The sequence below is a fragment of the Suncus etruscus genome, chromosome 17 (assembly GCF_024139225.1).
Source record: "Suncus etruscus isolate mSunEtr1 chromosome 17, mSunEtr1.pri.cur, whole genome shotgun sequence".
NCBI lineage: Eukaryota > Metazoa > Chordata > Mammalia > Eulipotyphla > Soricidae > Suncus > Suncus etruscus.
Genome location: NC_064864.1, coordinates 36,529,611 through 36,556,904, shown reverse-complemented (window position 1 = coordinate 36,556,904; position 27,294 = coordinate 36,529,611). Strand labels below are relative to the sequence as shown.

The window sequence follows — 27,294 nt, the reverse complement described above, 5'->3', positions numbered from 1 at the left end:
AGAGAAAACTTTTCAAGGGAACCAATCAATCCCCCTAGGGAGAGTGCCCGACCTAGCTCAGCAGCGCCCGAGGTGGCGGCTAGCCATAACCTCTGCTCTCTCTGCTCCGACCGTTACGACTCCCTAGCGGGTACCCTGACCTTCCTATTCCTAGGTGGGGGGTCAGGACAGAGTTTCCTAAATGTGTGTGTGTGTGTGGGGGGGGTGTCTTCAAACTGCAGAGGATCGCGTCCTGGTGGTGGGCAAAGGGGTCCAGCGTGATCGCGGGGTGACACAGAATACCAACTTGGGGTGTGGGTGGGTGGGTGAGATTAAGGGGTGAAGAGAGGCGCCAAGAACAGGAAAAAGAAACTGCGGGGACCCCCTAAAAAAAAAGCAGACACCACCAAGCGAGGCGGGCAGGAAGACGGCGCGCCTAGGCCAGCACGTAGCAACTCTCGGGGCCCCAAAAGTGTCGAACCCAAGGGGCCGGAGAGAGAGCGCGGAGGTAAGGCGTCCGCCTCGCATGCAGAAGGAGGGTGCTTGGAAGCCCATCTGGCATCCCATAGGGTCCCCCCTAGAGCCTGTCAGGAGCCATTTCTGAGCGCGGAGCCAGGAGGAACCCCTAGCAGAGCGCTGCGGGGTGGGACCCCAAAACCAAACCAAAACAAAGCCCTAAGTGTGGAACCCGGGCTCCCGGGCTCGCTCGCGGTCCTGGGGGCCGGGCCGAGGCTGCTGTCTCCCTCCGGGGGGCCTCTGATTGCGCGCATCCCCTACCTGTCCAGCATCTGCTGCAGGGCTTGGTCCGGCATCGCGGGGACCCTGGGCCCAGCGGGGACGAAGGCGCTGGGACGGACGGACGGACTGGAGAAGGCGGCGGCGGCGGGGCGAGGCCTCTCCGGGCGGGGCGGCCACGGAGGACGAGAAGGAGGAGGAGGAGCAGAAGGAGGAGCGTGAGGCGGGCGAGGCGAGGCGAGACGCGGGTTCCGGTGCGGGGGACCGTGGGCGCCGAGCGGCGGGCGGCCGGCGACGGCGGCGGCAGCGGCGGCGGCGGCGCTCCCTCTGTGACGTCAGAGCCTGCGCCTGGGGGCGGGCCGGGTCATAGGGCGGCCGTCGCGCCCGGAGCATGCTGGGAAATGTAGTCCCCGCGGTGCTCGCCGGACACCGCCCCGCCCGCCCGACCACCGCCGCCGCCGCCGCCGCCGCCGCCGCCGCCGCCGCACTCCCGGGTCCTTCCTCCAGGGGGGCAAAGACGAGCAGACGCGAATGTCTTGCGGGCCGCGCTCCAGGAAGCAGCAGGATGCGCCGCTCGGCTGTCAGTAGCCGCCAGGTCAGCCCTCGCGGCCGCTGTCTTCTTCCTCTTCCTCTTCCTCCGCTCGCTCTCTTTCGGGGGACACCGGGCCAGGGGAGAGCTGGGGAGGCCCCTGGGTTTGCAGGTAGCGTCGCGGGTCGGAAGGCGCCTCAGGCCGGGGCGGGGGCGGCTGCAGCAACCCGCGGGCGGGCGCCGAGCAAAGGGGGTGCAGCAGCCTGGGATGCAACCGAACTCGACTCATTTTGGGGTTCGGGGGTATTTGCCATCTTTCCTCCTAGACGGGGGGTCGGGGGCACTCCGGGCGAGGGTGATTTCCAGAGGGAGGGCGTGCCTCTGTCGCCTGAGCCCGGCGTGGGGTGTGTTGGTTTGCAGGGGAAAAGGGGTGCAAGAGGGTTATTTGGTTTTGTCCCACTCTCGACACCGTGCCTCGGATTTTCAGGGTCCACCTACGACGTTTTCCAAAAAGGAAAAGATTGGTAGATTTATTTGCAGCCCCTGGCTGGCTGGCTGGCTTGCTAGCTAGCTTGCTCAGCTGCGGGTTGTCAGGGGTGTTTGTTTTCTCTGTCTCTCTGTCTCTCTATCTCTGTGTCTGTCTGTCTGGTTCTCTCCTTCTCTTTCTTTCTCCTTGAGCAAGCAAGCAGGTGAATGTGCGCACTGCTGGATGGGTGGGTTTTTGGGGAGACCACCAGCCGCCCCTCGGCTTGCTCTCTCAGATGCTTTTGCAGGGCACGAAGTCTTTTTTTTTTTTTTGACTAGAAGGGATTCTTTCTCTTTGATTTCGACCATTTCTTGGCGTCTTTGGACCGACCTGTGGCGTTTTCCCAAATGCCACGATTACGTTTACAATGTTTTTTTTTTTTTTCCTTCCCTCCCCTTGGTTGCCCGATTTCCACTGCCAGATGTTTTGAGGTTTTCCCCCTTTCCATCAAGATGTGTTTTTTTCTTTTTTTCCCAGCTCCTTTCAGTGTGCAATTTTAGGAGCAGCTTTTAGTTCTGCTTCTTGAATCTATTTGAGCGAGGGTTGTTGGCCCGAAAACAAAAAACAAAGGAATAAATCAATAAATCTGACAGATTAAAGGAAACAAAAAGTGAAAATAAGGAAGAAGGACTGTAACTCAAAAAACTTTTACACAGCATAGGAAACCATCAACAAAATGAAAAGGCAGCTTAATGAACAGGGAATGATATTTGCACTTCTAGAACTGACAAAGGGGCTAATATGCAAAATCTATAAAGGACTCTACACCACATCAATAACATAAAACAGACTGAGGTGGGTTGTGCCCTAGAGAGCCCACAGAACTGCCAAGATTGCAACCCACCTTCAGGTCTTGCATTGGAACTCTGACCAAGTTGGTCAAGAAACTCTGGGAGTACCCTTCCTCCCCAGGCTTTCTGAACGCCGTGTGGGAGGGGGACAAACAATGGAAGAGGATATGAATAGATTTTTTTTTACCTTTTGGGTCACACACGGTGACGCCCAGGGGTTACTCTTGGCTATACGCTCAGAAATCGCTCCTGGCTTGGTGGACCATATGGGATGCCAGGAGATGGAACCTGTCCTAGGTTAGCACATGCAAGGCAAAAACACCCTACCGCTTGTACCACTGCTCTGGCCCCATGAATAGATTTTTTTTTTCTAAAGGGGGCATACGGATAACTAGCAAGTACTTGAAGAGATGTCAGTATCATTTATTATCAGGGAAATGAAAAGTCAGTACCACATTGAGATATTACATACCTCACACCTGTCAGAATGGCTATCATCTAAAGAATATGATCTGCTGGGGGCCAGAGTGGTATAGCATAGTGGATAGTGTATTTTTTCTGCATGTAATCTATAGACTCAATCTCTGGCATCGCATATGCCTCCCTGACCACAGAGCCAGTTGTAAACCCTGAGCATGGCCAGATATACTAGAAAATATAAAACAGACTAAAAAAGAATATAGTCCTGGGTAAATACACATGCAACTCCCCCATCTTCGTTTTGGCCACGCCCAGTGGTACTCTGGAACTCCTGGCTTGACGGTTCGGTTCGGTATTACTCCAGGTCATGTTTTAGGGACCATACGGGATGCTGGGGATTGAACCTGGGTTGGCAACATACAAAGCAAGAGCCTTACCCACTGTAATATAACTTTGGTCTCAGCAGTGCAAACCTTGATGCACTCCTTTGCTGAGTAGGCAAGCACCACAGACAGATGTGCAACCCCTGGCAAAAACCATTAGCTGAAAATGTGTGTACACCACTGCCCAGACTCATGTTTAGTTAGTGAATGGCAACAAGCGCAGCAAGAGTAACAATGCCAGGCCCGGAGAGATAGCACAGCGGCATTTGCCTTGCAAGCAGCTGATCCAGGACCAAAGGTGGTTGGTTCAAATCCCGGTGTCCCATATGGTCCCCCGTGCCTGCCAGGAGCTATTTCTGAGCAGACAGCCAGGAGTAACCCCTGAGCACCGCCGGGTGTGGCCCAAAAAAACAAAAAAAACAAAACAAAACAAAAAAAGAGTAACAATGCCATGACCAAGGGCAGGGACTTTAAAATATGCAAATGCTATTTGCTTTCATCTGTATGGAGTCTGGAAAACTAAGTAAAATTGGGTCTATAGGGGCCGGAGAGATAGCATGGAGGTAAAGCGTTTGCCTTTCATGCAGGAGGTCATCGGTTCGAATCCCGGCGTCCCATATGGTCCCCCGTGCCTGCCAGGAGCAATTTCTGAGCCTAGAGCCAGGAATAACCCCTGAGCACTGCCTGGTGTGACCCAAAAACCAAAAAAAAAAAAAAAATTGGGTCTATAGAGATAGATAGTACAACAGGTACAACATTTACCTTGCATGCAGCTGACCTAGGTTTGGTACCTGGCATCCCTTATGGTCCCCTGAGCACTGCCAGGAGTGATTGCTGAACAGGTCCAGGAGTAAGCTTTGAGCTTACTAAGTGCGGTCAAACAAAACAAAACAAAAAAACCCCTAAAGACTAAATAAAACTCATGACACTAGGGAAATGGGAATCAAAAGATACAAATTTCCATTTATTTATTTAGGATTTTTGGGCCACACCCAGCAACACTCAGGAGGTTACTCCTGACTCTGTACTCAAGAACCACGCCTAGAAAGCTTTTGGAACTATATGGGATGATGGAGTCCAAACCTTGGTCAGCCATGCCATGTGCAAGGCAAATGCCTTACCCACTGTACTATCACTTCATTCCCTAAATTTTCATTTTAAGATATGTCTTAGGAATACATTATGGGGTTTATAGTCAGTAATACTATAAACAGATTTGAAAATTTAAGAAGTAAACATGCCATGCTAATTATTTTGTATTGAATGCAAGTGTCAAATCATTGTATACACCTGAAAAAAGTTAATTAGGGTCGGAGCAATAATAGTAAAGCAAGTAGGGCTCTTGCTTTGCATGTGGCTGACCTGGCTTTGATCCAAGAGAACCCATATGGTACTCCAAGCCTGCCAGGAGTGATCCCTGAGCACATCTAGGTGTGACTCAAAACCAAAATAAATAAATAAATATGATTAGCTCTGTATAAAGCATTCATAGGACATCTAAATGAAAATAAGAGGGGGCTGGAGTGATAGAACAGCGGTAGGGCATTTGCTTTGCACGCGGATGACCTGGGACGAACCGGGCTTCAATCCCTGGAATCCCATATGGTCCCCCAAATCTGCCAGGAGTAACTTCTGAGCAAAGAACCAGGAGTAACCTCTGAGCGGAACTGGGTGGGGCCCAAACCCCCCCCCCAAATCAGAAAAACAAATAACTGATAATTATTATCAAACTTTAATCTTAAATAGTCAGGGATGTTGCTCAAAGACTGCAGTGCATGGTTTATGTGGTGGAATCTGGGTTTGATCTCTGGGTCTTCTTGGTGCCCTGAGCATCACTGAGAATGACCTTAAAGCATCAAGTAACTCCCAAATGCTGCTGAGAGGGGCTCCCTAAAAGGCCCCAACCCCAATTTTTATCATTTTAATATGGGCAAAAATCATCATTGTTAAAATTAATGAAATAAATTAATCCTTGCTTTTGAAATAGCATATATACTTTTTTTGGTGGGGCATAGCTACTTGTGCTCAGGACTTGTTCCCGGCTCTGTACTTAGGAATCATTCCTGGTAATCTGAGGATCATATACAGTACTGGCAAACAAACCCAGGTTGGCTATAAACAGGGCCGTGCCTGCCTTCCCCTCTGTGCTCTCTGGTTCCCCAAAGAGAAATTCTACAAATAGTCTTGTATCAATTTATCTTTTCCTTTTCATTTTATTTTTTGTTTTGTTTTTGGGTCACACCCAGCAGTGCTCAGGGGTTACTCCTGGCTCTGCACTCAGGAATTACTCTTGCTGGTGCTCAAGGGACCATATGGGAATGCCAAGGATTGAACCCAGGTTGGCTGGGTTCTTGCTGTACTATCATGCTGGCCCCTCTTTTCCTTTTTAAATATTGTGCAAGACCCATTTTCAATATAATTTTTATTTTTGTTTTTGGGCCTTCCCCAAAGCAGTACTTAGAAGCTACTATGGTCTTTTGCTCAGGAATGACTCTTGGTGATGTTAAGAGAATCATATGTGATGGTAGGAAATGAGCCAGGATTGGTTATTGCAAGGCAAGTATAATATCACTGTGGTCCATTTTTCACTATTCTTTTTTTTTGTTTGTTTTTGTTTTTGTTTTTGGGTCACACCTGTCAGTTCTCAGGGGTTACTCCTGGCTGTCTGCTCAGAAATAGCTCCTGGCAGGCATGGGGGACCATATGAAACACCGGGATTCGAACCAACCACCTTTGGTCCTGGATAGGCTGCTTGCAAGGCAAACGCCGCTGTGCTATCTCTCCGGGCTCTATTTTTCACTATTCTTGCTTCAACTCTTCTCTCTGGGTTGTGTAAAAGGTTGGGATAGGGTTGTGTTATCAATATAACATGCTACATCTTCCGTGTTGTATCTTATTTTTGAAATATTAGTTTTATGAGAAAATGTGTACATATATGTATATATAATTTCCCTGTTAATTTTATCTTATTATTGGGGAGAGTGGTTGCTTGTGCAATATCTAGCAGTCATAGGGAATATTCCTGGCTCTGTGCTTAGGAGTGACTTTTGGTACCTCTCAAGTGACCATAATATGTGGTGCTGGAAATTCAAATCAGGGTTAGCAGATTGCAAGACAAATGCCTTAAACCCTGCACTATCTCTCTGACCCCAATTTCTACATATTTTTAAAAACAAATATGAATGTCATAGAGTAATGTGACATATGTCTAAGTGATGTGACAGATCCTCTGGGCTCCCTGAGACTACTCCTAGTGTTTATATGAGATCAAGACTATTTTCTGGGCCGGGCGGTGGCGCTAGAGGTAAGGTGCCTGCCTTACCTGCACTAGCCTAGGACGGACCGCGGTTCGATCCCCCAGCGTCCCATATGGTCCCCCAAGCCAGGAGCGACTTCTGAGCGCATAGCCAGGAGTAACCCCTGAGCGTCACCGGGTGTGGCCCAAAAACCAAAAAAAAAAAAAAAAAAAAGACTATTTTCTATAATGTTGAAATAATACTAAAATATTTTCCATTTTTTAAATTCTATTGGGATTTATACTAATGGTGTAAACAATAGTGGATGAAATTGCTTGTACCTTAGCATCATTAAAGGCATTAGCATCAAACTGTACACCAAATTGTACTAATAGAAGTACTAATTGTACTCATATTCTTCATCACCATGGAATAAAAACAAAACTTCATTTAAGAAAGCCCCAATTCATCAATAAAAAGTATTCATCTTAATTTGTGGATTCATACTTTTTAATTTTCTATATGAAGAAATGGAATGTATGTTTCTGTATCCAAAGTATTGTTATTGTCTCAGAGAAAAGTATTTAATTGGGATGCAAGCTGAACTGGCTTCTCATTGTATTGTTTTGATTTTTATAAATAAATTCTTTAATGGAATCATGCTGAAATACAATTACAAAGTGTTCATGATTGAGTTTCAGTTATATAATGTCCAACATCCATTCGTTTACCAGTTCACATTTCCCACCACTGGTGCCCCAATTTCTCTACCACTCTCCCCACTGCCCTCTTCCCTGAGGCAGATATTTTTCTTCTCTCTCTCCCTCTCTCATCCTTTGTTTTTTCCTTTTAGACAGTGTGGTTTGCAATGTTATTATTGAAGAGATAACTTGCATATCACTTTATCTCCTTCCAGCACCCAGTTCTTGTCCAGAGTGATCATTTCCAACTATTATTGTCATAGTCGTTCCTTCTCTGCTCTAACTGCACTTCCCTGCTCTTTGTGGAAAGCTTCCTACCATGGATCAGCCCTCCTGGCCATCAACTCTATTATCTTTGAATAATAATACTATTTTTATTTTTTATATCCCACAAATGAGTTCATTGCACAATTTTTTTTGTTTGTTTGTTTTTGGGCCACACCTGGCGGTGCTCAGGGGTTACTCCTGGCTGTCTGCTCAGAAATAGCTCCTGGCAGGCACGGGGGACCATATGGGACACCGGGATTCGAACCAACCACCTTTGGTCCTGGATCGGTTGCTTGCAAGGCAAATGCCGCTGTGCTATCTCTCCGGGCCCTCATTGCACAATTTTTAACCTGAAAGACCGATAATGAAAATTTTGTACACCTTTAGTAGTACAAAAAATATCAGTAAAGTAAAAACAGGGCAGGGCCCAGAGCAATAGTACAGTAGATGAGAAACTTGCTTTGCATGCCTCTGACCTGGATTCAATCCCCAGTACCCATATGATCCTCAGAACTCTACCCAGGCATAATTCCTGAGTATAGATGCACGGGTAACTCCTGAACATCACAGGGTGTGTCTCTAAGACAAAAACAAACAAAAAAGAGCTAAGATACTTTGAGATAGAGCAATGAATAGTATGTACAAAGCCCCGAGTTTGATCCCTGGTACTGCCTTGCCCTGGTGGCTCCTATTTTATAAAATATAATGGAAAATATATCTTTCAGGACTGGAGAAAATTTAAAAACCATATATGAATAGTAATATATATCCAGAATATAAAAAGATTTTATAAAAATTTAGTAATAAAAAGGCAACTAATTCAGTTCAATTTTAACCTTGAGAGGTTAAGGCCTGGCTTATCTACAGCCAATCCCAGTTCAGAGCTCCCAAGTACCGTCAGGATTGATCCCTAAGCACATAGCCAGGAGTGTATCCTGATCATTGTCAGGTATGGCATCAAACTGTTACTAACTCAAAAAATGAATGAAGAAGGGAACAGGGAGCTAGCTCAAAGGGCTTGAACACAACCTTGCATGCAGAGGTCTCATGTTCAACTCCTAGTATCCCATTACACCCCGTGCACAACGTACACTCACATGGTATCACCAGGCGTGGCTCTGGTAAACCTTACGCACCACTGGGATAGCTTGCTGGGTGTGGCCCAAAAATAAAACAGTGATACAAAATTTCCATATGATTATGGAACTAGAAAAATAGTACAGTGAGTAAGTCACTTGACAACATGTTATTATTATTTTTTGTCAAATCCAGCAGTACTCAGGGCTTATTCATGGCTCTCCACTCAGAGGTTATTCCTAGTGTTGGAGGATCATATCTTGTGCTGGAAATTGAACACAGTGGCTGTGTACAAGCTGTAGACAGCTATACTTTGGCTCCTGCCCTGTATACCTGGTTTGATTCCTGACATTACATATACTTCTCCAAGCTCCACCAGCAGTGATTTTTTTTTTAAGTAAAAACAGGCTTTATTCAAAAATACTAAGAAAGGGGAGGAAGAGGATAAGAAAGGGAAAGAGTAACATGTTCAAGAGAGAACTTGGCCTTCTAAGGTGGAGAAAACCCTGTTTTACACAGCCAAGCATGAAGGTAGGCAAGCACACATCTCAAGAGGGGAGATTCAAGCATCGTGTATGGGCCAGAAACACACATGTGCCAAGAGTGATTCTTGAGTTCACAGTCAGGAGGAAGCCAGGAGGACTACCCACCAGTGTGGTATTTAAACTGGCTGAACTTGGGGCCGGGAAGGTGGCGCTAAAGGTAAGGTGTCTGCCTTGCAAGCACTACCGTAGGTCGGACTGCGGTTCGATCCCCCAGCAGCGTCCCATATGGTCCCCCAAAGCCAGGGCCGATTTCTGAGCGCAAAGCCAGGAGTAATCCCTGAGCATCAAACGGGTGTGGCCCAAAAACCAAAAAAAAAAAAAAAACAACAACAACAAAACACCTGGCTGAACTTTAGCTGTATTTATAGGAGGCCCAGGTTGGATCCCAAGCTGGATCCCAGGTGAGATCTCCAGCACCTCATGGTTTCCTAAGTGTGACAAACATTTCCCAAGTATGTGTGCTGAGTATTCTACATCAATAAGAGGGAATGACAGGGGCCAGAGAGATGGCATGGAGGTAAGGTGTTTGCCTTTCATGCAGAAGGTCATTGGTTCCAATCCTGGCATCCCATATGGTCCCCGAACCTGCCAGGAGTGATTTCTAAGCATAGAGCCAGGAGTTACTCCTGAGCATTGCCAGGTGTGACCCAAAAAACAAACAAACAAAAAAAAAAAACAAAAGAGGGAATGACACAGTTATAGGCTACAGCATGGATGAAGGTTGAACATATTGTTGATAAAAAGGTCAACCCAGATAGTACATATTCTGTTATGTCATTTATATGAAATATTCTGAAGGACCCAATGGCAGAGATAGCATATCATTGCCTTGGCCTAAGGTAGGTGGATTTTGGTTTGGGAGCAACAAGGTCAATCAGGGTGATTTTCAACTGATTAAAGTATTTAGATATTGATTCTGGTGATGATTACGTAGTTCTGAATAGTAGCCATTGAATTGAACACCTTGTTTTGGGGCCTTGGGTGTGGTTCTCAGGAGGCCCACGATCATTCCAGCAATTCTCTACTTGTACAGGAATGTGAACCCTTGAGGATGCAGGTCTGCATTGGGCCTGATTGGGAGGGATTCATCCTCTCCATCTTGCTTGGGGATATCTGGGCTGCACTGGCTGTGTGTGAGATAGAGAGACATGCTGTGCTGGGGATCAGACCAGGGTTCCTACATGTTAGACATGTGTCTTAAACTCTTTACTCTCCAGAGTTGTTCCCTTTAGTAGGAAAAATTACTCACTCTGGTGTCACCACAGACCAACTCTGCGTACATTATCTCTCTTGTCATTTTAGACCTTTCATCATCTCTCTCCAAAGAATTCTACTTTGTCTTTAGAATTAGTATCCTCTTGGACCGGAGAGTTAGCATGGAGGTAGGGCATTTGCCTCTCATGCAGAAGGACAGTGGTTTGAATCCTGGAATCACATGTGATCCCCCAAGCCTGCCAGGAGCGATTTCTGAGCATAGAGCCAGGAGTAACCCCTGACCGCTGCCAGGTGTGACCCAAAAACCAAACCAAAACAAGAACAACAGCAACGAAAAGAATTAGTATCCTCAGGCTGGATAGGGTTTGCTTATGGTCCCTTGAGTGATCCCTTAAGCATACAGCCAGAAGTAGGACCTGAGCACTGTCAGGTGTGACCCTCAAACAAAATAAATTAGACGATTCCTCAATAAAATAATTTATTAAAAAAAGCAGAAAAAGGGGCCGGAGCACAGTGGGCAGGGCATTTGCCTTGCATGCTGCTGACCCTAGTTTGATCCTGGGCATTCCATATGGATATGGTCCCCTCAGCCTGCCTGGAGCAATTTCTGAGCACAGAGCCAGAAATAACATCTGAGCACTGCTGGGTGTGTCCCAAAAACAAAACAAAAAAAGAAAGAAAGAAAGATAAAAAAAAAAAAATAGATGGGTTGGAGCAGTGGTGCAAGCGGTAGGGCACGTACCTAACCTAGGACGGACCACAGTTTGATTCCCTGGCATCCCATATGGTCCCCCAATCCAGGAGCAATCTGAGCACATAGCCAGGAGTAACCCCTGAGCATTACTGGGTTGTGGCCCTCCCCCCAAAAGAATAAATAGATGAATTATGTGGTGTTTGACCTATATAATACTTATTTCAAATAAACCAGATAATAACTTAATCAGGGACTGTAGAGCTGGTATCTGGGGTAGGGTGCTTGCTTTGTGCATACAGACTATAGTTCAAATCCCCAGCACACCATAATGATCCTTGAGTATCACCAGGGATCACCCTTAAGCATAAAGCCACTCACAACTGAGTATAGCCCAAAAGCAAAAAAAAAAAAAAATTAAAGAAAAAGAAATCAAAAAAGATAACCTAAAATCATTAGTAATTGACACATCTAGATAATACTATATAGTTGAGTTACTAAAATGACTAAGTCTTTCTATATAGGTAAAAAATGTAGCAACTATCAGTTATGAATTTTTTGTTATGTAAAGATAAAATTTTCCAGACTGGAGGGATGGTACTGGGTAGGGTTCTTACCTTATATTGCAGCTGACTCAGGTTCAATCCCCAGTACCACATATCAGCCCCAATCACTGCCAGGAGTGATTCCTTAAGTGCAAAGCCCAGAGTAACCCCCCAGCACCACTGGGTGTGGCCCTACACCTCCCCACACACATACACACATAATTAAGTTTTCTGGAGCTAAAGAGAAAAGAAAGCTATTATAGCTTTAAAGGGCTGATCTAGGTTCAATCTGTGGTACCTTTATGGTTCTTGGATCTCTTCCAGGAGTCACCGCTGAACACAGTGCCAGATGTGACCCCGACACAAAACAAAGAAGGCTGGAGAGATATAGTATAGTGGGTGAGGTGCTTGCCTTGCATGTAATCAACCTGGGTTCTATCCCAATCACCCCATATGATCCCCTGAGCACTTTGAGAAGTAATTCCTGAGCAGAGAGCTGGTAGTAAGCCCTGCACATCATTTTTGTATGGCCCCTAAACAACAAAACTGAAAAAAACATAAATTTCCCCTCAGGGACTTTTGGTAACATCTAGAGAAGTTTTTGAGGTGTTTTCTTGTTTGTTTTTGTTTTGCTGTCACACTGGAGGTTACTCCTGGTTCTGTACTCAGAAATGGCTCCTGGCAGGCTCAGAGGACAATATAGGATGCTTGGGGGTTGAACCCAGGTTTGTCCCAGGCCAGCCTTGTGCGAAGCGCCCTATTGCTATGCTATCACACCAGCTCTGTTTGTTTTTTTTTTTAGGTAGAGAAAGATAGTTGTTTTGTTTTCTTTTGTTTTTGGGGATTTTGTGTCACACTGTGCTCAGGGATTACTCCTGGCTCCATTATCAGAAAATCGCCCCTGGCATGCCCGGGACATATGGGATGCCAGGATTCAAACCACTGTCCTTCTGCATGAAAGGCAAAAGCCTTACCTCCATGCTATTTCTCTGGCCCTGAAAAAGATAGTTTTTATTGAATGGAATTTACTTAGAAAGATGTATTTCTCCAGCCCGAGAAAGATAGTTTTGTTTTTTTTTAATTATGAGAACAATGATGCAAAGAGGACAAGGTAAAGTTACAGTGAAAGGACAATCGCCCATAAACAGAGTTCTCAGAAGAAATCCCCTCGTTGATGCCTACATATTGAACTTACAGTCAAAAAAACATTAAGAAAAATAAGGCAGAACCCATGTACAATTACTTTGTCCACAGTAGTAGTACATTATAACATTTCTTAGCAGTACACAAAGCAACCTAAAGCCATGAGATTTATGTGACTCCTTAACATTGAAAGCATAGTATATTTTTATATATTCATGAACATATTAGTTTAAATTAACATCAAAAGTTTAAGAGTTTTTTTTTAAGGGTTAGTCAAAAGGGCATAGTAAAAACGGTGTTAGAGTGGCAAATATTGTTTGCATAGGCCCACCAAAACATGGGGGTCATAGAAAGGAATAGCCGTGGTCTAAATACAAGGAGACCACTACCCCTGAAGTTTCCTGGCATAAGACCAACTCTAGGCTTCAGGCAAACTAGTTTATTCAATCCAAGTCATTGTCTGTAGTGCCAATACAGTTTTATTTTTCACACAGTCCTCTTGTTGGCATCAGGTTTCTGTATTAAAGATCCTGGAATCTGCACATCCTACATTGAAGTCAGGCTGGTGTGGAGTATCCTCTAGTTTCATCTCACAATTAAGGGGCAATACAGAAAGCCCTGTCCAGTAAGCAGGTCGTTGTTGTTAAGTCTTCTCAGTGTTAAGGGAAGTCTCTTTTGAGTAGGTTGATGTCAGAGCAGCTGTAGGGTCTTCCCTGGTAGAGGATTACCTCCAGGTGATGTTATAGTTTTTATTGAATGGAATTTACTTAGAAAGATGTAAGAGTAGAAATGAGAGGAGGGGTCGGAGAGATAGCATGGAGTTAAGGCGTTTGCCTTTCATGCACAAGGTCATCAGTTCAAATCCGGCTCCCATATGGTCCCCCGTGCCTGCCAGGAGCAATTTCTTAGCATGGAGCCAGGAGTTTCCCCTGAGCACTGCTGGGTGTGACCCAAAAACCAAGAAAAAAAAAAAAAAAGAAAAAGAAAAAGAAAATGAGAGGAGTATATATTCAAGAGAGTACGTACGTGTGTGTGTGTGTGTGTGTGTGTGTGTGTGTGAGAGAGAGAGAGAGAGAGAGAGAGAGAGAGAGAGAGAGAGGGAGGGAGGGAGAGAGGGAGAGAGGATGGAGGGAGGGAGGAGCTGGAGAGATAGCACAGTGGTAGGGTGTTTGCCTCGCAACCAGCTGATCCAGCACAGACGTGGTTCGAATCCTGGCATTCCATATGGTTCCCCCGAGCCTGCTAAGAGCTATTTCTGAGCGCAGAGCCTGGAGTTACCCCCAAGTGCCACCGGGTGTGACCCAAAAACCAAAACAAACAAACAAAAAAACCCTAAAAAGAAAGAAAGGGAGAGAGAGAAGAGAGATGAGAGATGGAGGGAGAGAGGGAGAGGAAGAGAAAAATGAGAGAATGAGAATTCTTTTAAAGATATGGGTAATCTAAAGGATTAAAGAAAAGGCTGGGGACGGAGTGGTGGCGCAAGTGGTAGGGCGTCTGCCTTGCACACTCTAACCTAGGACAGACCATGGTTCTATCCCCTGGCGTCCCATATGGTCCCACAAGCCAGGAGTGATTTCTGAGCACATAGCCAGGAATAACCCCTGAGCGTCAACGTATGTGGTGGAAGGAAGGAAGGAAGGAAGGAAGGAAGGAAGGAAGGAAGGAAGGAAGGAAGGGAGGGAGGGAGGGAGGGAGGGAGGGAGGGAGGGAGGGAGGGAGGGAGGGAGGGAGAAGGAGGAGGGAGGGAGGGAGGGAAGAAGGAAGGAAGGAAGGAAAGAAAGAAGAAAGAAAAGGCAAAGAAACAAAAAACAAATGACCTATGAATGCAAGATTCTGTCACTTCAGAGAATGTTATTGGAATGTCCCATGCTACCTTAAGGGTTAAGCACTGGGATACTGAAATATATTAAAATACCACTGTGTTTATTCTGTTTATAGTTCAAATATTTAAGGAGGAAATGTTGAATCAGTCTTTTCTGTTGCTTGACTGAGGTTGGGTATTATATGTTGAATGAAAGCAATTTCTCAAAAGAAAATACATTCATCAGCAGACCATATACTTATATCCCAGCTTCTAATTTGATGCTGTGGATAGAACTTAGCAAAAGAAATAAACATTACTTTGTGTAATCTGAACACTGAGTGATAGCACAGCAGGTAGGACATTTATCTTCCACACGAGGGACCCATGTTCTATATCCCTGGTATCCCATATGGTCTCCCAAGCCTACTAGGAATAATATCTGAGCTCAGAGCCAGGATAACTCTTGAGTGCTTCCAGTTGTGGCCCCAAAAGCAAAGCAAAAAAAATAAAAAAATAAAAAATAAAACAAAACTTTGTGGGACTTAGTCTTATTTTGGGGGGTTTGGGGCCATACTCTATAGTGCTGCATCTACATTCAGGAATCACTTCTGGTGGGTTTAGGGACCATATGGGATGCCAGGGATTGAACCCAAATTGGCTGTGTTCAAGGCAAGTGCCCTTTCCACTGTACTGTCTCACTCCAGTCCCAGTGGGGCTTAGGTACTGTATTAGGGCAAATCTTTAAGAATTTAGAGATGGGGGCCCGGAGAGATAGCACAGCGGCGTTTGCCTTGCAAGCAGCCGATCCAGGACCAAAGGTGATTGGTTCGAATCCCGGTGTCCCATATGGTCCCCCGTGCCTGCCAGGAGCTATTTCTGAGCAGACAGCCAGGAGTAACCCCTGAGCACCGCCGGGTATGACCCAAAAACCAAAAAAAAAAAAAAAAAAAAAAAGAATTTAGAGAAGGGGCCGGCGAGGTGGTGCTAGAGGTAAGGTGTCTGCCTTGCAAGCACTAGCCAAGGAAAGATCGCAATCGTGGTTCAATCCACTGGCGTCCCATATGGTCCCCCCAAGCCTGGGGCAATTTCTGAGCCCTTAGCCAGGAGTAATCCCTGAGCATCAAACGGGTGTGGCCCGAAAAACCAAAAAAAAAAAAAAAAAAAGAATTTAGAGATAAAAAAGTCCCAAACTCCAAAACCTACTACCTATATGTTAAATAAATATATAAATAAATGAGGAAGTAAATAATATCTGTAGTATTGTTCCATTTACTTTTTCTCTTTGTCTTTTTTGGCGATGCTGGAGATTGAACCCAAGGAACTCTTGTATGCCAGATCTATACTTTACCTATGAGTCACCTCCCTAGCCCTGTTGTCAACATTTAAATTTATCTGTATGTGTAAGGATATTTCTAGAAAGATACTTAGAAATTTCTTATTAAAACCATCTGGATTGTGAGACTGGATACAGGGAGAAGAATATACCTTATGAAGTTTTCATTTTCTCTGTGAGCATGCATAGTCCATTTTTGTTTGCTTTTGTGTTGCATCTGAGGTGCTTGGGGTCCACTCCTGGCTACCCCCAGGGAACTATGTGAATATAGTTGGAGCTTAAAATTCTTGAATGGGATTTGAGCTTTCTCCCATCCCCAATTCATCTTTTGTGAGGCAAAGGGAATGTGAAGGCTTATTGAACCACACCAGGTGGTACTGGAGATACTCCTGGCTCTGTGTTTGAGGGTATTCCAGGTAGTTTGTGGGGGAACCATATGGTGCCAGTAATCAACTGGAATTGACCACTTGCAAGGCAAGTACCTTATATAGTATTCTTGTACTATATCTCTGACCCCAGTTTTTCCTTTTTTTTTTTTGGTTTTTGGGCCACACCCGGTGATGCTCAGGGGTTACTCCTGGTTATGTGCTCAAAAATCGCCCCTGGTTTGGGGGGACCATATGGGACGCCGGGGGATCGAACCGCGGTCCTTCCTTGGCTAGCGCTTGCAAGGCAGACACCTTACCTCCAGCGCCACCTACCCGGCCCCTTTCCTTTTTTTTTTTTTATTTTCTTTTTTTTTTCTTTTTTTTTTTTTTTTTTTTGGTTTTTGGGCCACACCCGGTGACGCTCAGGGGTTACTCCTGGCTATGCGCTCAGAAGTCGCTCCTGGCTTGGGGGACCATATGGGACGCCGGGGGATCGAACCGCGGTCCGTCCTAGGCTAGCGTAGGCAAGGCAGGCACCTTACCTTTAGCGCCACCGCCCGGCCCCCCTTTTTTTTTTTTTAATTAAAAGAAAGAAAAATATTTTGTTAGTGATAGAGGATGAGAAGGCTAGAAAAAGTCACTACAGGGCTAGTGAGATGATACAGCAGGTAAGACACACTTGGCTTGCAGCTGGCCCAGGTTTGATCTCTGGCATCCCAGCAGTGATCCCTGAGCAGATAGCCAGGAGTAAACCCTGAGCAGTCATTTGTGGCCCAAAAACCAATGAGGAAAAAAGTCATGATAATGTGGTGTTTTGCTTATTATGGGAACGATGCCTAAGATCCTTTTTTAGAACAAAGTACAAATAAATAGTATACCAAATAACAGCATGTGTGAAGTAGTCTGTGAGGTGTGATGTCTGGCAGATGATTAAAATGTGAAAACATCTAAGAACCACCCTCAATTTTCATCTGTTTCTGTATATTTGTAGAATGCCTAATACATAGTTTTGAGTTGGGCCCTTAAATGCTAACAACTTAAGCCTTAAATATTTATAACTCTACCAGATAGGTGGTCATGCCACACATTAAATAGATGAAAACAGTGAACATTGGGAAGATGAAATTATAGCAGAGTTTTTGAGTAGAAGAATGGTTTGAATTAAAACTCAAAAGAATAATATTTGGATATGTAAAGAGAAAGCAGACTTAACTTTTACTGAATGCTAGCTAGAATGACCTCACTTAATTCCTATAGCTATCTCCCCATCAAAGGTATATAGTGAATAGACAGTGCATAAGTAATTCATTGTATAGAAGGAGAAATTTCAATGCTGCAGTCAAATGTTTACCTTCTTTTTGGGTTGTGAGTCTTCGGTAACATGAAATGGTAGGGGAAAATGTACATAATAAACAAGTAGACCAGTGTACATAATAAACAAGTAAATCTTTTGAGAGAAGATATGTAAATAAATGTAATTTTTTCTACTTAAGTAGTTTTATTATGAGACTGTTCTATTTAATTTAAGATCCTATAACTGACATCTTAATTTAAGTTTGAGAAATATCATCTATTTAGTCATTCATTCACAATTACATTTTGAGCTTCCAGTTGTATTCCAGTCTTCTTTATAGGACACCTTGGGAATTAAAAGAAAAGTGAATCTGCATGTGAATAAAATACTGTTGCATTATTCTTGTCATCAAATTATGCAGTTGCAGATTTATATAATGGAAATATGTCACATTTATAGAAGTCTGGTGGAGTCCTCCTTGGGACTTTTTTACCCCTACCTTATTCTTCTATCAGTTGCTGAATATAGTCTCTATCACCTAAATATCTCTCATATTTATTCATTTGGTTCCCTTTCCTCTGCTTTTTATTTAGTCCAGTTGACTGTCATGTCTTGCTCTCTTGCTTTCCATATTTATTTAGGTTGACTTTACCCAACCATGCCCCAGGGGCTTAGTCCTGACTTTGTGCTTATTTCTGGCTGAGTTTAGGATTGTGTGTTGCCAGAGATCCGACTAAAGTTGGCCACATACAAGGCAAATGCCTAAACTGTACACTGTCTCTTCAGCTCACTTCTTATCTCCAACCTTGAACTTCTCACTAATTGATACCCCAACATTTTATTTTACTCTCCTTCAATCATTTTGACAGTTGATCTCTTCACCTATATTTTCTTTGTTTGACTTCCCACTTGAACTACCTAGATACAGAGAACTGGGGATGAAGATATGGCTCAAAGGACTCTATAAACCAAGGTCCACCTTTGATCCTGATGTTGTATGGTTCTTGCATGACCCCTAAGCAAAAGCCTGGAATAGCCCCAAGCACTCTTGGGTGTGTCCTCTAAATAAGATAAAACAAGGAAGAAATATAGAACTAATGTTACTTGTTTAAAATCCTTTCACAGGGGCTGGGAAGATAGTACAGGTGTACTTGCTTTGTACAGGTGTACAGATTGTACAAGGTGTACTTGCTTTGCATGCAAAAGATCCTGGTTCAATCTCAGTGCCACATATGTTCCCTTCATGATCACTAGGCCCCCAAACCTCCATTCTTCTTATCAACTAAAATCCTTTAATAGGATTGATGAGAATTTCCAGGGCTAAAGTGTATGTTTTGTTATGCTAGAGATTTTTTGTTTGTTTGTTTATTCTTTGTTACTTGGGTTACTCCTGGCTTTGTGCTCAGAACTTGCTCCTAGCAGGCTAAGGGGATGATATGGGATGCCAGGAATCGAACTCAGTTTGGTCCAGAGTTGGCTGTATGCAGAGCAAACACCCTACTTGCTGTGCTATTGCTTAGGCCCGAGCCTTGAGTCTGTTGTTTTGTTTTGTTTTGTTTTGGTTTGGTTTTTGGGCCATACCTGGAGGCGCTCAGGGGTTACTCCTGGTTCTATGCTTAGAAATAGCTCCTGGCAGGCACAATGGACCATATGGGATGCCAGGATTCGAACCACCGTTGGTCTTGGGTCAGCTGCTTTCAAGGCAAGCGCCCTACTGCTTGTTTTGTTGGGTTGTTGTTTTTTTTTTGTTTTTTTTTTTTTGGTCCGAACCTTGAGTTTGAACTACAGAAGTGGCTTCTTGGAATAGAACAGGTGTGGCAATAAATAAATTTAAAAAAAAAATCTCTCTTGTCTCTTTAAATGCTTGTGAGAAAGAAGCACTAGAAAGAGTAACTTTAGCAATTTCAAATAAAGGAAAATTAACTCTACTAGTGCTTTCAATCACAGGTCATTGGATCATTGCTAGTTGTAGGAGTAAAGAATATGTCTGATCTGTGTATGTTATACCTGCCAGGAGTGATTTCTGAGCTCAGAGCTAGGAGTAACCACTGAGCACTGCCAGGTGTGACCCAAAAAAACAAAAATAAAACAAAAACAAAAACAAAACCACTGAGCACTGCCAGGTGTGACCCAAAAAAAACAAAAATAGGGGCCGGGAAGGTGGCGCTAGAGATAAGGTGTCTGCCTTGTAAGCGCTACCAAGGAACGGACCCCGCAGTTCGATCCCCCGGCGTCCCATATGGTCCCAGCAAGCCAGGGGCGATTTCTGAGCGCATAGCCAGGAGTAACCCCTGAGCGTCAAACGGGGCCCAAAAACAAAAACAAAAACAAAAAAAAAAAAAACAACAAAAATAAAAATAAAACAAAAACAAAAACAAAAAAAAGGAAAATCACTCCTGGCAGACTTGGGGGACCACATGGGATGCCGGGAATTGAATTCTGGTCTGTCGTAGGTTGGCTACATGCAAGGCAATCACCTTGCTGCTGTGATATTACTTCAGCCCCAATCATATAGTCACCTAAGCACCACAGTAGTGATCCCTAAAGCACTGTTTTAGGTCATGTTTTATTACCTAATTCATAAAATGAAGCAGTAGAAAAATCTATGGACAACTGTGTAAACTAACAGTGGGGAAATCTGGTAGACAGACACAGTCTAAACCAAGTGATCAAAATCAGCATCAATAATTGGGATATTTATATTATGTTTCTCTAAAAATTATTTATGTTCATGTACAATGGATCAGGTGCTTGCCTTCTATTTGCCCAACTCCAGTTCAGTCTCCCTTACATTCTGGTCCCTGGCACTCTCAGGAGCAATACCCAATGACAGAGATGGAAATAGCCTTGAGCATTCCCAACTACATCCCATTCCCCCAATAAATAAATAAATAAATAAAATTATACTCTGAGAACATCACATCAGTTTTGTAAGATTATTGCTCAACTCTGCTATAAATAGCTTCGTAATTCACAGTGGCTAAAAAAAACCACTGTTGCACAAAATGTATGACTTGACTTTGATCATGAGGAAACATCATATAAACCAAAGTTAAGGGACATTTAACCAAAAATTCTGGCCAGTGCTCTTTGAAAGTTTTGAAACTAAGGAATCATGCCCTGTCTTACTGAAGGCAATGATAACTGTGATTGTGCATTAGAATGTTATAAGGGTAGGGGGCGACTGGAGTGATAGTAGAACCGGGAAGACACTTACTTGCTTTCAAAATGGAAATTTAAAAAAAAAATTAAAAAGTAAGGGGCCGGAGAGATAGCATGGAGGTAAGGCGTTTGCCTTTCATGCAGGAGGTCATCGGTTCGAATCCCGACGCCCCATATGGTCCCCTGTGCCTGCCAGGAGCAATTTCTGAGCCTGGAGCCAGGAATAACCCCTGAGCACTGCCAGGTGTGACCCAAAAACCAAAAAAAAAAAAAAAATTAAAAAGTAAAATGAAACTCCACTATTTTGTTCGTTTATTTGTTTCAGGGTTTATTCCTGGCTCTCCACTCAGGCATCACTCTTGGCAGGCTTGGGGGACCATATGGAGTGATGAGGATTGAACCTGGATTAGTGGTGTGCAAGGCAAGCACCTACTTGCTATACTATTGCTTATGATCCAAAACTCCACTTTTAGTGTGTCTATTTTGTTCTTGTGTACTTGACCAGATGTCCACACTCCCTCTACTTTCTCATGCACAGTAGGTGCATATGAGCACTGCAGCTAAAGTATGTGACCTGGAAGAAAGGACCAAAGATGAAGAGATGTAAGCACACTGGTCAGGAATTAAGACCAGGGATTACTTCTGGTGGACTCATATGGGTGCCAGGAATTGAGCCCCAGTTAGCTTCATGTCAAGCAAACACCTTACCCACTCTGGCCCAAAATGACTACACTTTTAATAAAAACACTTTATACTTATGGTAAAATATTATATGCCACAATAAGCACAAGCAATACAAAGATTATATGATAATTCTTGAATTACTATATAGTTAATGCTGTGGCTGCTCCAATTTAGATTTTCTCTTCATGTCTAACATACTCCTTCCTCAACTGCTGAGACTTTCAGCATCTAATGGTATGGAGCCTTTTCTTCCTTAAGAAAGGGAATTAAGATATAGCAATTACATTATTTTTTGTAGGTTCCTAGAAGCTCACAGCCAGAGAAAGGTTGATTTAAGATGCAAAGTCCCATGCCTCAGTCTGAGGGGACTGTTCCAATCCTGCATGGCAGGATTGGTTGATTACAGTTGCAGCCACTTTGGCGGTCAGTATCTATCTCCCTTTGATAATCCCTGACTTTCTCATATCTTTATAGCTATATCTTTCCAGTGTGTCCTGTTGTCATAAGTAATTTATATGTAAAACATGATCTGAGAATCTACCTCCAAGCAACCCCACCGATGTCAGTCTCTATTGTTCCTAAAATTCACCATCTTTGGAGTCTTTTTGTTGATGCTTTGGTTCACATTTGACTGTGCCCAGGGCTTATTACTGACAGGAATCAAGGACCACTATGGTGCTGGGAATTGAACCCAAATTGGCTGTGCGGAAAGCAAGTGCCTTTCCAGATCTTGGTAGCCTCTTTGTGCACCCTAATATTTTTGTTTCCCCCAAATTAAAAAACCTTAACAAATATACAAAAAGTACCCAAATTATGTACAAATAAATTAAAATAGGTACGTTTTTAAAAGTTGTTAGCATTATTGTTTTAAAGAAAGAAAAAATTGAATTTGGATAGTATGAGGGTTATCTTCATCTGAAACTCCCTCATAGTAAAAACTTAGAGCAGAATGTTGCTAAGGGAAGTTGACAATTTCACAGTTTTTGTTTTGGGCCACACCTGGGAGTGTTCAGGACTTACATGTGACTCTGCAGTCATGTATCACACCTGCTGGCCATATGTGGTACTGGGACTGAACTGAGGTAGGTCACCCATATAGCAAATGTTCTACCTGTTATATTGCTTTGGCCTGTTTTAAACATTTTAAAGAGAAATCACAACTTGTTTTTATTGTTGTCTGAAATGAGAGGAACATTCTGAATACAGTTTATTATAAATTTGGCAAAATAGAAGAAAAATTGAGTCTCAGTTAGGAAAGACATGAATAATTGAATAATTTCACTTTTAAAATAAACAAAAATGGATTTTCCCTAAAAGTTACTATGTATAAATCAGATATCAAAGTGCTGCTAAAAGTTCAAGTAAATGAGATTTCTTTACAAATATAACTTTTTTGATGAGATGTAAAAGTTTATGTGAGAGAGGAAAATAAAGAGGTGAGAAAGAAAGGAGAGAGAAAAGAGAGGAAAAAGGTGACAAAAGAGAGAAAAGGGAGAAGAGGCCAGAGGAGAGAAAGAGAAGAGAGAGAAGAGAGAAATTCATAAAGAAATTATATACACCAAACTGGGATGATTCCAAAGCAGAATGCACCTCAGTTTAATTTAATGCTGTTTTACATGCTGACACCTTACCTTCTCATGCTGTTCTTATTTATTTTATTTTTTATTCATGCAAAAGCTCTTTAAAATAGTTTTCAATTGAATCACTGTGAGATAATTACAAAGTTGTTCATGATTGAGTTTTAGTCATACAATATCCAAAACCCATCACCAGTGCACATTTCTAACCGCCTATGTTCCCAGTAAGCCTCCCACCATGCCACTTGACCCTCTCCCCAGTTAACAGCTACATAACAGCCATTGCATAGATGTACCACTGTTTCTTTACCCAAGTCTTATCTGTCCTCAGGCACTTGGGTTGTTTTTAAATTTTTGCTATTGTGAATAGTGCTGCAATGGACATAGGAGTGCACAGGGCTTTTCTGCATTGTGGATTTTTTGTTTGTTTGTTTGTTTGTTTTTGACTTACAGGCAGTGTTAAATATTCACAGAGGACCCAAGGTGAGGTCTCTCACGAATTCTGCATTGTTTTTCTGGTCCCTACAGTGTATTTCCAGGTATTGCTGAGTCATATGGGAGCTTAATTAGCTTGGTTGATTTATCTAGAGGTGACAGATCAGTGTTGAAGTCTCTATCTACTATTGTATTGTTATTGGTGTCTTTTTCCACTCTATTAGTTTTTGTTTTTTTTTTTTTTGAGGGGGAGGGGATGGGTCACACCCGGTGGTGCTCAGGTGTTACTTCTGGCTCTTTGCTCAGAAATTGCTCCTGGCAGGCAGGACCATATGGGATGCTGGGATTCCAACTACTGTCCATCCTGGATTGGGTGCGTGTAAGACAAATGCCCTACCGCTGTGCTCTCTCTCAAGCCTCTCTATTAGTTGTTTTAAACATTTTACTGACCCCCCATTGGGTTCAGATGTGTTTATGAGAGTAAGATTTCTTCCTGGTGTAGATATCCCTTGATTAAGAAGAAATGCCCATCTCTGTCTCTTACAGTCTTTTTGAGCCTGAAGTCTATGTCATAAGATTCTACTGTAGCCACCCCAGCTTTAAATAAATATATGTAACTGCCTTATTGCACAATCCATCAAAATATATTGATTTCAATTTTTTTTTTTTTTTTGGTTTTTGGGCCGCACCCGGCAGTGCTCAGGGGTTACTCCTTGCTGTCTGCTCAGAAATAGCTCCTGGCAGGCACGGGGGACCATATGGGACACCGGGATTCGAACCAACCACCTTTGGTCCTGGATCGGCTGCTTGCAAGGCAAACGCCGCTGTGCTATCTCTCCGGGCCCGATTTCAATTTTTTTTATCCATTCACTGCCTCATATCATCCTTCATTAAATTTCTCCTTCTTCTTACTTACTATATTTTAGGGAGTTTCTTAAAAAATTTTGAGGAGGGGGTCAGTGACGGGAATATGATTGCATTTGAAAGTGGACCCAGACTCTTCCTCTACACTGATGAAACAATTTGACCCCCACATGAGGACCATTGGCAGCTTATGGTCAGATTCTATCCATTTGCTCACCACAACCATGGATGACTCTTTGTACATGTACATGTGGGAAGAAGCAGGTGGTGATCTATATCTTTTTTTTTTTTTTTTGGTTTTTGGGCCACACTGGTGCTCAGGGATTACTCCTGGCTGTCTGCTCAGAAATAGCTCCTGGCAAGCACGAGGACCATATGGGACGTCGGGATTCGAACCAACCACCTTAGGTCCTAGATCGGCTGCTTGCAAGGCAAACACCGCTGTGCTATCTCTCTGGGCCCCGTGATCCATATCTTTTTATTGTTTTTTTTGTTTTGTTTTTGGGCCACACCCGGCGGTGCTTAGGGGTTACTCCTGGCTGTCTGCTCAGAAATAGCTCCTGGCAGGCACGAGGGACCATACGGGACACCGGGATTCGAACCAACCACCTTTGGTCCTGGATTGGCTGCTTGCTAGGCAAACACCGCTGTGCTATCTCTCCAGGCCCTTGATCCATATCTTAAGAGTTGCTTTCATCTGCAATACACAGGCCTTCTTAGTGACACACCAAATTGCTATGTCTCTAAAGCCATCTGTGATAACAGGAGCATTGTTTATGTGGTGTCAAAATCTCGTGAATCCAGCACCCTCTTGATGTATTCCTTGAAGAATTGTAGAAACTAATGAAATTAACTGTGTATTGTTTTTCTTGTGATAAAGAGAATCTTAAAATTTTTTTGAGGGGCTGGAGAGATAGCATGGAGGTAAGGCATTTGCCCTGCATGCAGAAGGTCGGTGGTTCAAATCCTGGCATCCCATATGGTCCCCTGAGCCTGCCAGGAGCGATTTTTGAGCCTAGAGCCAGGAGTAACCCCTGAGCACTGCGGGGTGTGACCCAAAAACCAAAAAAAAATTTTTTATTGAAACCATTGTGAATTACAAAATCCTTCATTGTTGAATTTCAGGCATATAGTGACAGTAAAATAGGGCCATCCTACCACCAATGTTGACCTCCATCCACCAAAGTTCACAGTTTCTTTTCTATATCACCACCCTTAGCCCCCTGACCTCCCAGTGAAATAGACCCATTTTAAGTTTAGATTGTTATAGTTTGGATCTCTTAATTCTGTTGTTGACTTTGGCTTAGATATTTAGTTCTATCAATTTTTCTCCAGCAGTGCACCTTAGACAACTTGGCCCTTGACCCTCATCCTATTTTTTATTCTTCTCAATTTTATAGAAAAATGAAGAAACATGAGGTCAAAAAAATTGATGTCCCAAGGATCTATGAAAAAGGTGGGAGCCTCTATCTAGAAGATAAAAAAAAAATTAAAAAAGGGTCTGACAGTTTATTTTTTGCACAGACACAGCAGACATTGGGGAAATTAGAAAGAAAATACCCTTTGCCTAAAAAAAAAGGGTGTCCCTACTCATAAAACATCCTGTCACTGGATGAACTACAGGCATCTGGCATACTAATTGTCCAACCCTTTCTTCATGGTTTTAGGAAAAAAAGTCTTTCAGGTCTTTCTTCATGGTTCTAGGAAAAGTTCTCCCCAATCATGGTTGTTGCAGTCAGGTTTCTGTAATTAGAGATCTTGGTTTCTACACAGATCTTATGTAGAAGCCTGGGTGTTATGGCATGTCTTCTGATTTCATCTTACTGTTGGTAGTGAGGCAGGGAAACTTCCCTGAAAGCAAGTTGTTTCCTAGTGGTCATAGTGTGATATGAGCCAACCCTGGAGCAAGTCAGTGCCAGAACGACATTAGGGCCTCTCCATGTGGAAGTTTGATTCCTGGTGCTGGTGCAGAAAACTGTGGCAGTTCCAACAATAGGATCCAAGGTTTAGTGTTGTATGGTCGTTATCCAACTGAGGCCTAAATCAAGTCACTATCACGAATGTTCAGGGTGAAAGGCGGCCCTGCACTATAAAATTTATGAGTTACTATCCCTATTAGATAAGAATTTCTTTCTGTATGCAATATTTCCCCATTTCTTTCTTTCTTTCTTTTTTTTTTTTTTTTTTTTTTGGTTTTTGGGCCACACCCAGCGGTGCTCAGGGGTTACTCCTGGCTGTCTGCTCAGAAATAGCTCCTGGCAGGCACTGGGGACCATATGGGACATCGGGATTCGAACCAATCACCTTTGGTCCTGGATCGGCTGCTTGCAAGGCAAACACTGCTGTGCTATCTCTCCGGGCCCAGATTTCCCCATTTCAATGTGCCTATGAAGAAAGGAACAATGCCACATGATACTACTGGTGTACATATATCCCAGCTTTTTTAAGAGGATTGTTTGCATGAAGGATTGTCTTACAATCTTTGGTTTGAGTCTGTGTTTTCTCTGACTATTCAAATGTGTTTCTTGCAAGTAACAGAATGTTGGATTCAATTTTAAGATCCATTTTGCCACTCTGTGTCTCAATTGGTGCATTTAGTCCATTGACATTGAGAGAAATTATATTTCTGACTTCTTTGATAAAAATTTGGTGCTTTTGCTGTGGTAGGGAATTTGCTTTGCATGCGGCTGCCCAGGTCGGACCTGGGTTCGATCTTCAACATCCCATATGATCCCCACAAGCCAGGAGCAATTTCTGAGTGCATAGCCAGGAGTAACCCCTGAGCATCACTGGGTATGGCCCAACAACCCTTCCCCCCCAAATAATTGATGCTTTTGTAGAATTGTCTTTCGTTAAACTACCCACATCAGTTTTTCTATTAAGGTTTTTTTTAAATATTTTTTTGGGGGGTCACACCCGGCAGTGCTCAGGGGTTACTCATGGCTCTATGCTCAGAAATTGCTCCTGGCAGGCTCGGGGGACCATATGGG

General features: G+C 43.5%; 2 protein-coding genes across 2 annotated transcripts in view; one reads left to right on the top strand and one right to left on the bottom strand.

Moving 5' to 3' along the window:
• Window positions 1-923, bottom strand: part of MARCHF5 (membrane associated ring-CH-type finger 5) — a 46,089-nt gene extending 45,166 nt beyond the window's left edge. The window contains exon 1 of the mRNA XM_049764331.1: window positions 757-923. Within this exon, the coding sequence (XP_049620288.1) occupies window positions 757-791 (35 nt within the window). The 5' untranslated portion in view covers window positions 792-923. The remainder of the gene's footprint in view (window positions 1-756) is intronic.
• A 263-nt stretch (window positions 924-1,186) lies between these two features.
• The window catches only part of CPEB3 (cytoplasmic polyadenylation element binding protein 3), a 221,457-nt gene continuing 195,349 nt past the window's right edge, over window positions 1,187-27,294 (top strand). Inside the window, exon 1 of the mRNA XM_049790848.1 lies at window positions 1,187-1,309. The gene's annotated coding sequence lies outside the window, so the exon portion shown is untranslated. The remainder of the gene's footprint in view (window positions 1,310-27,294) is intronic.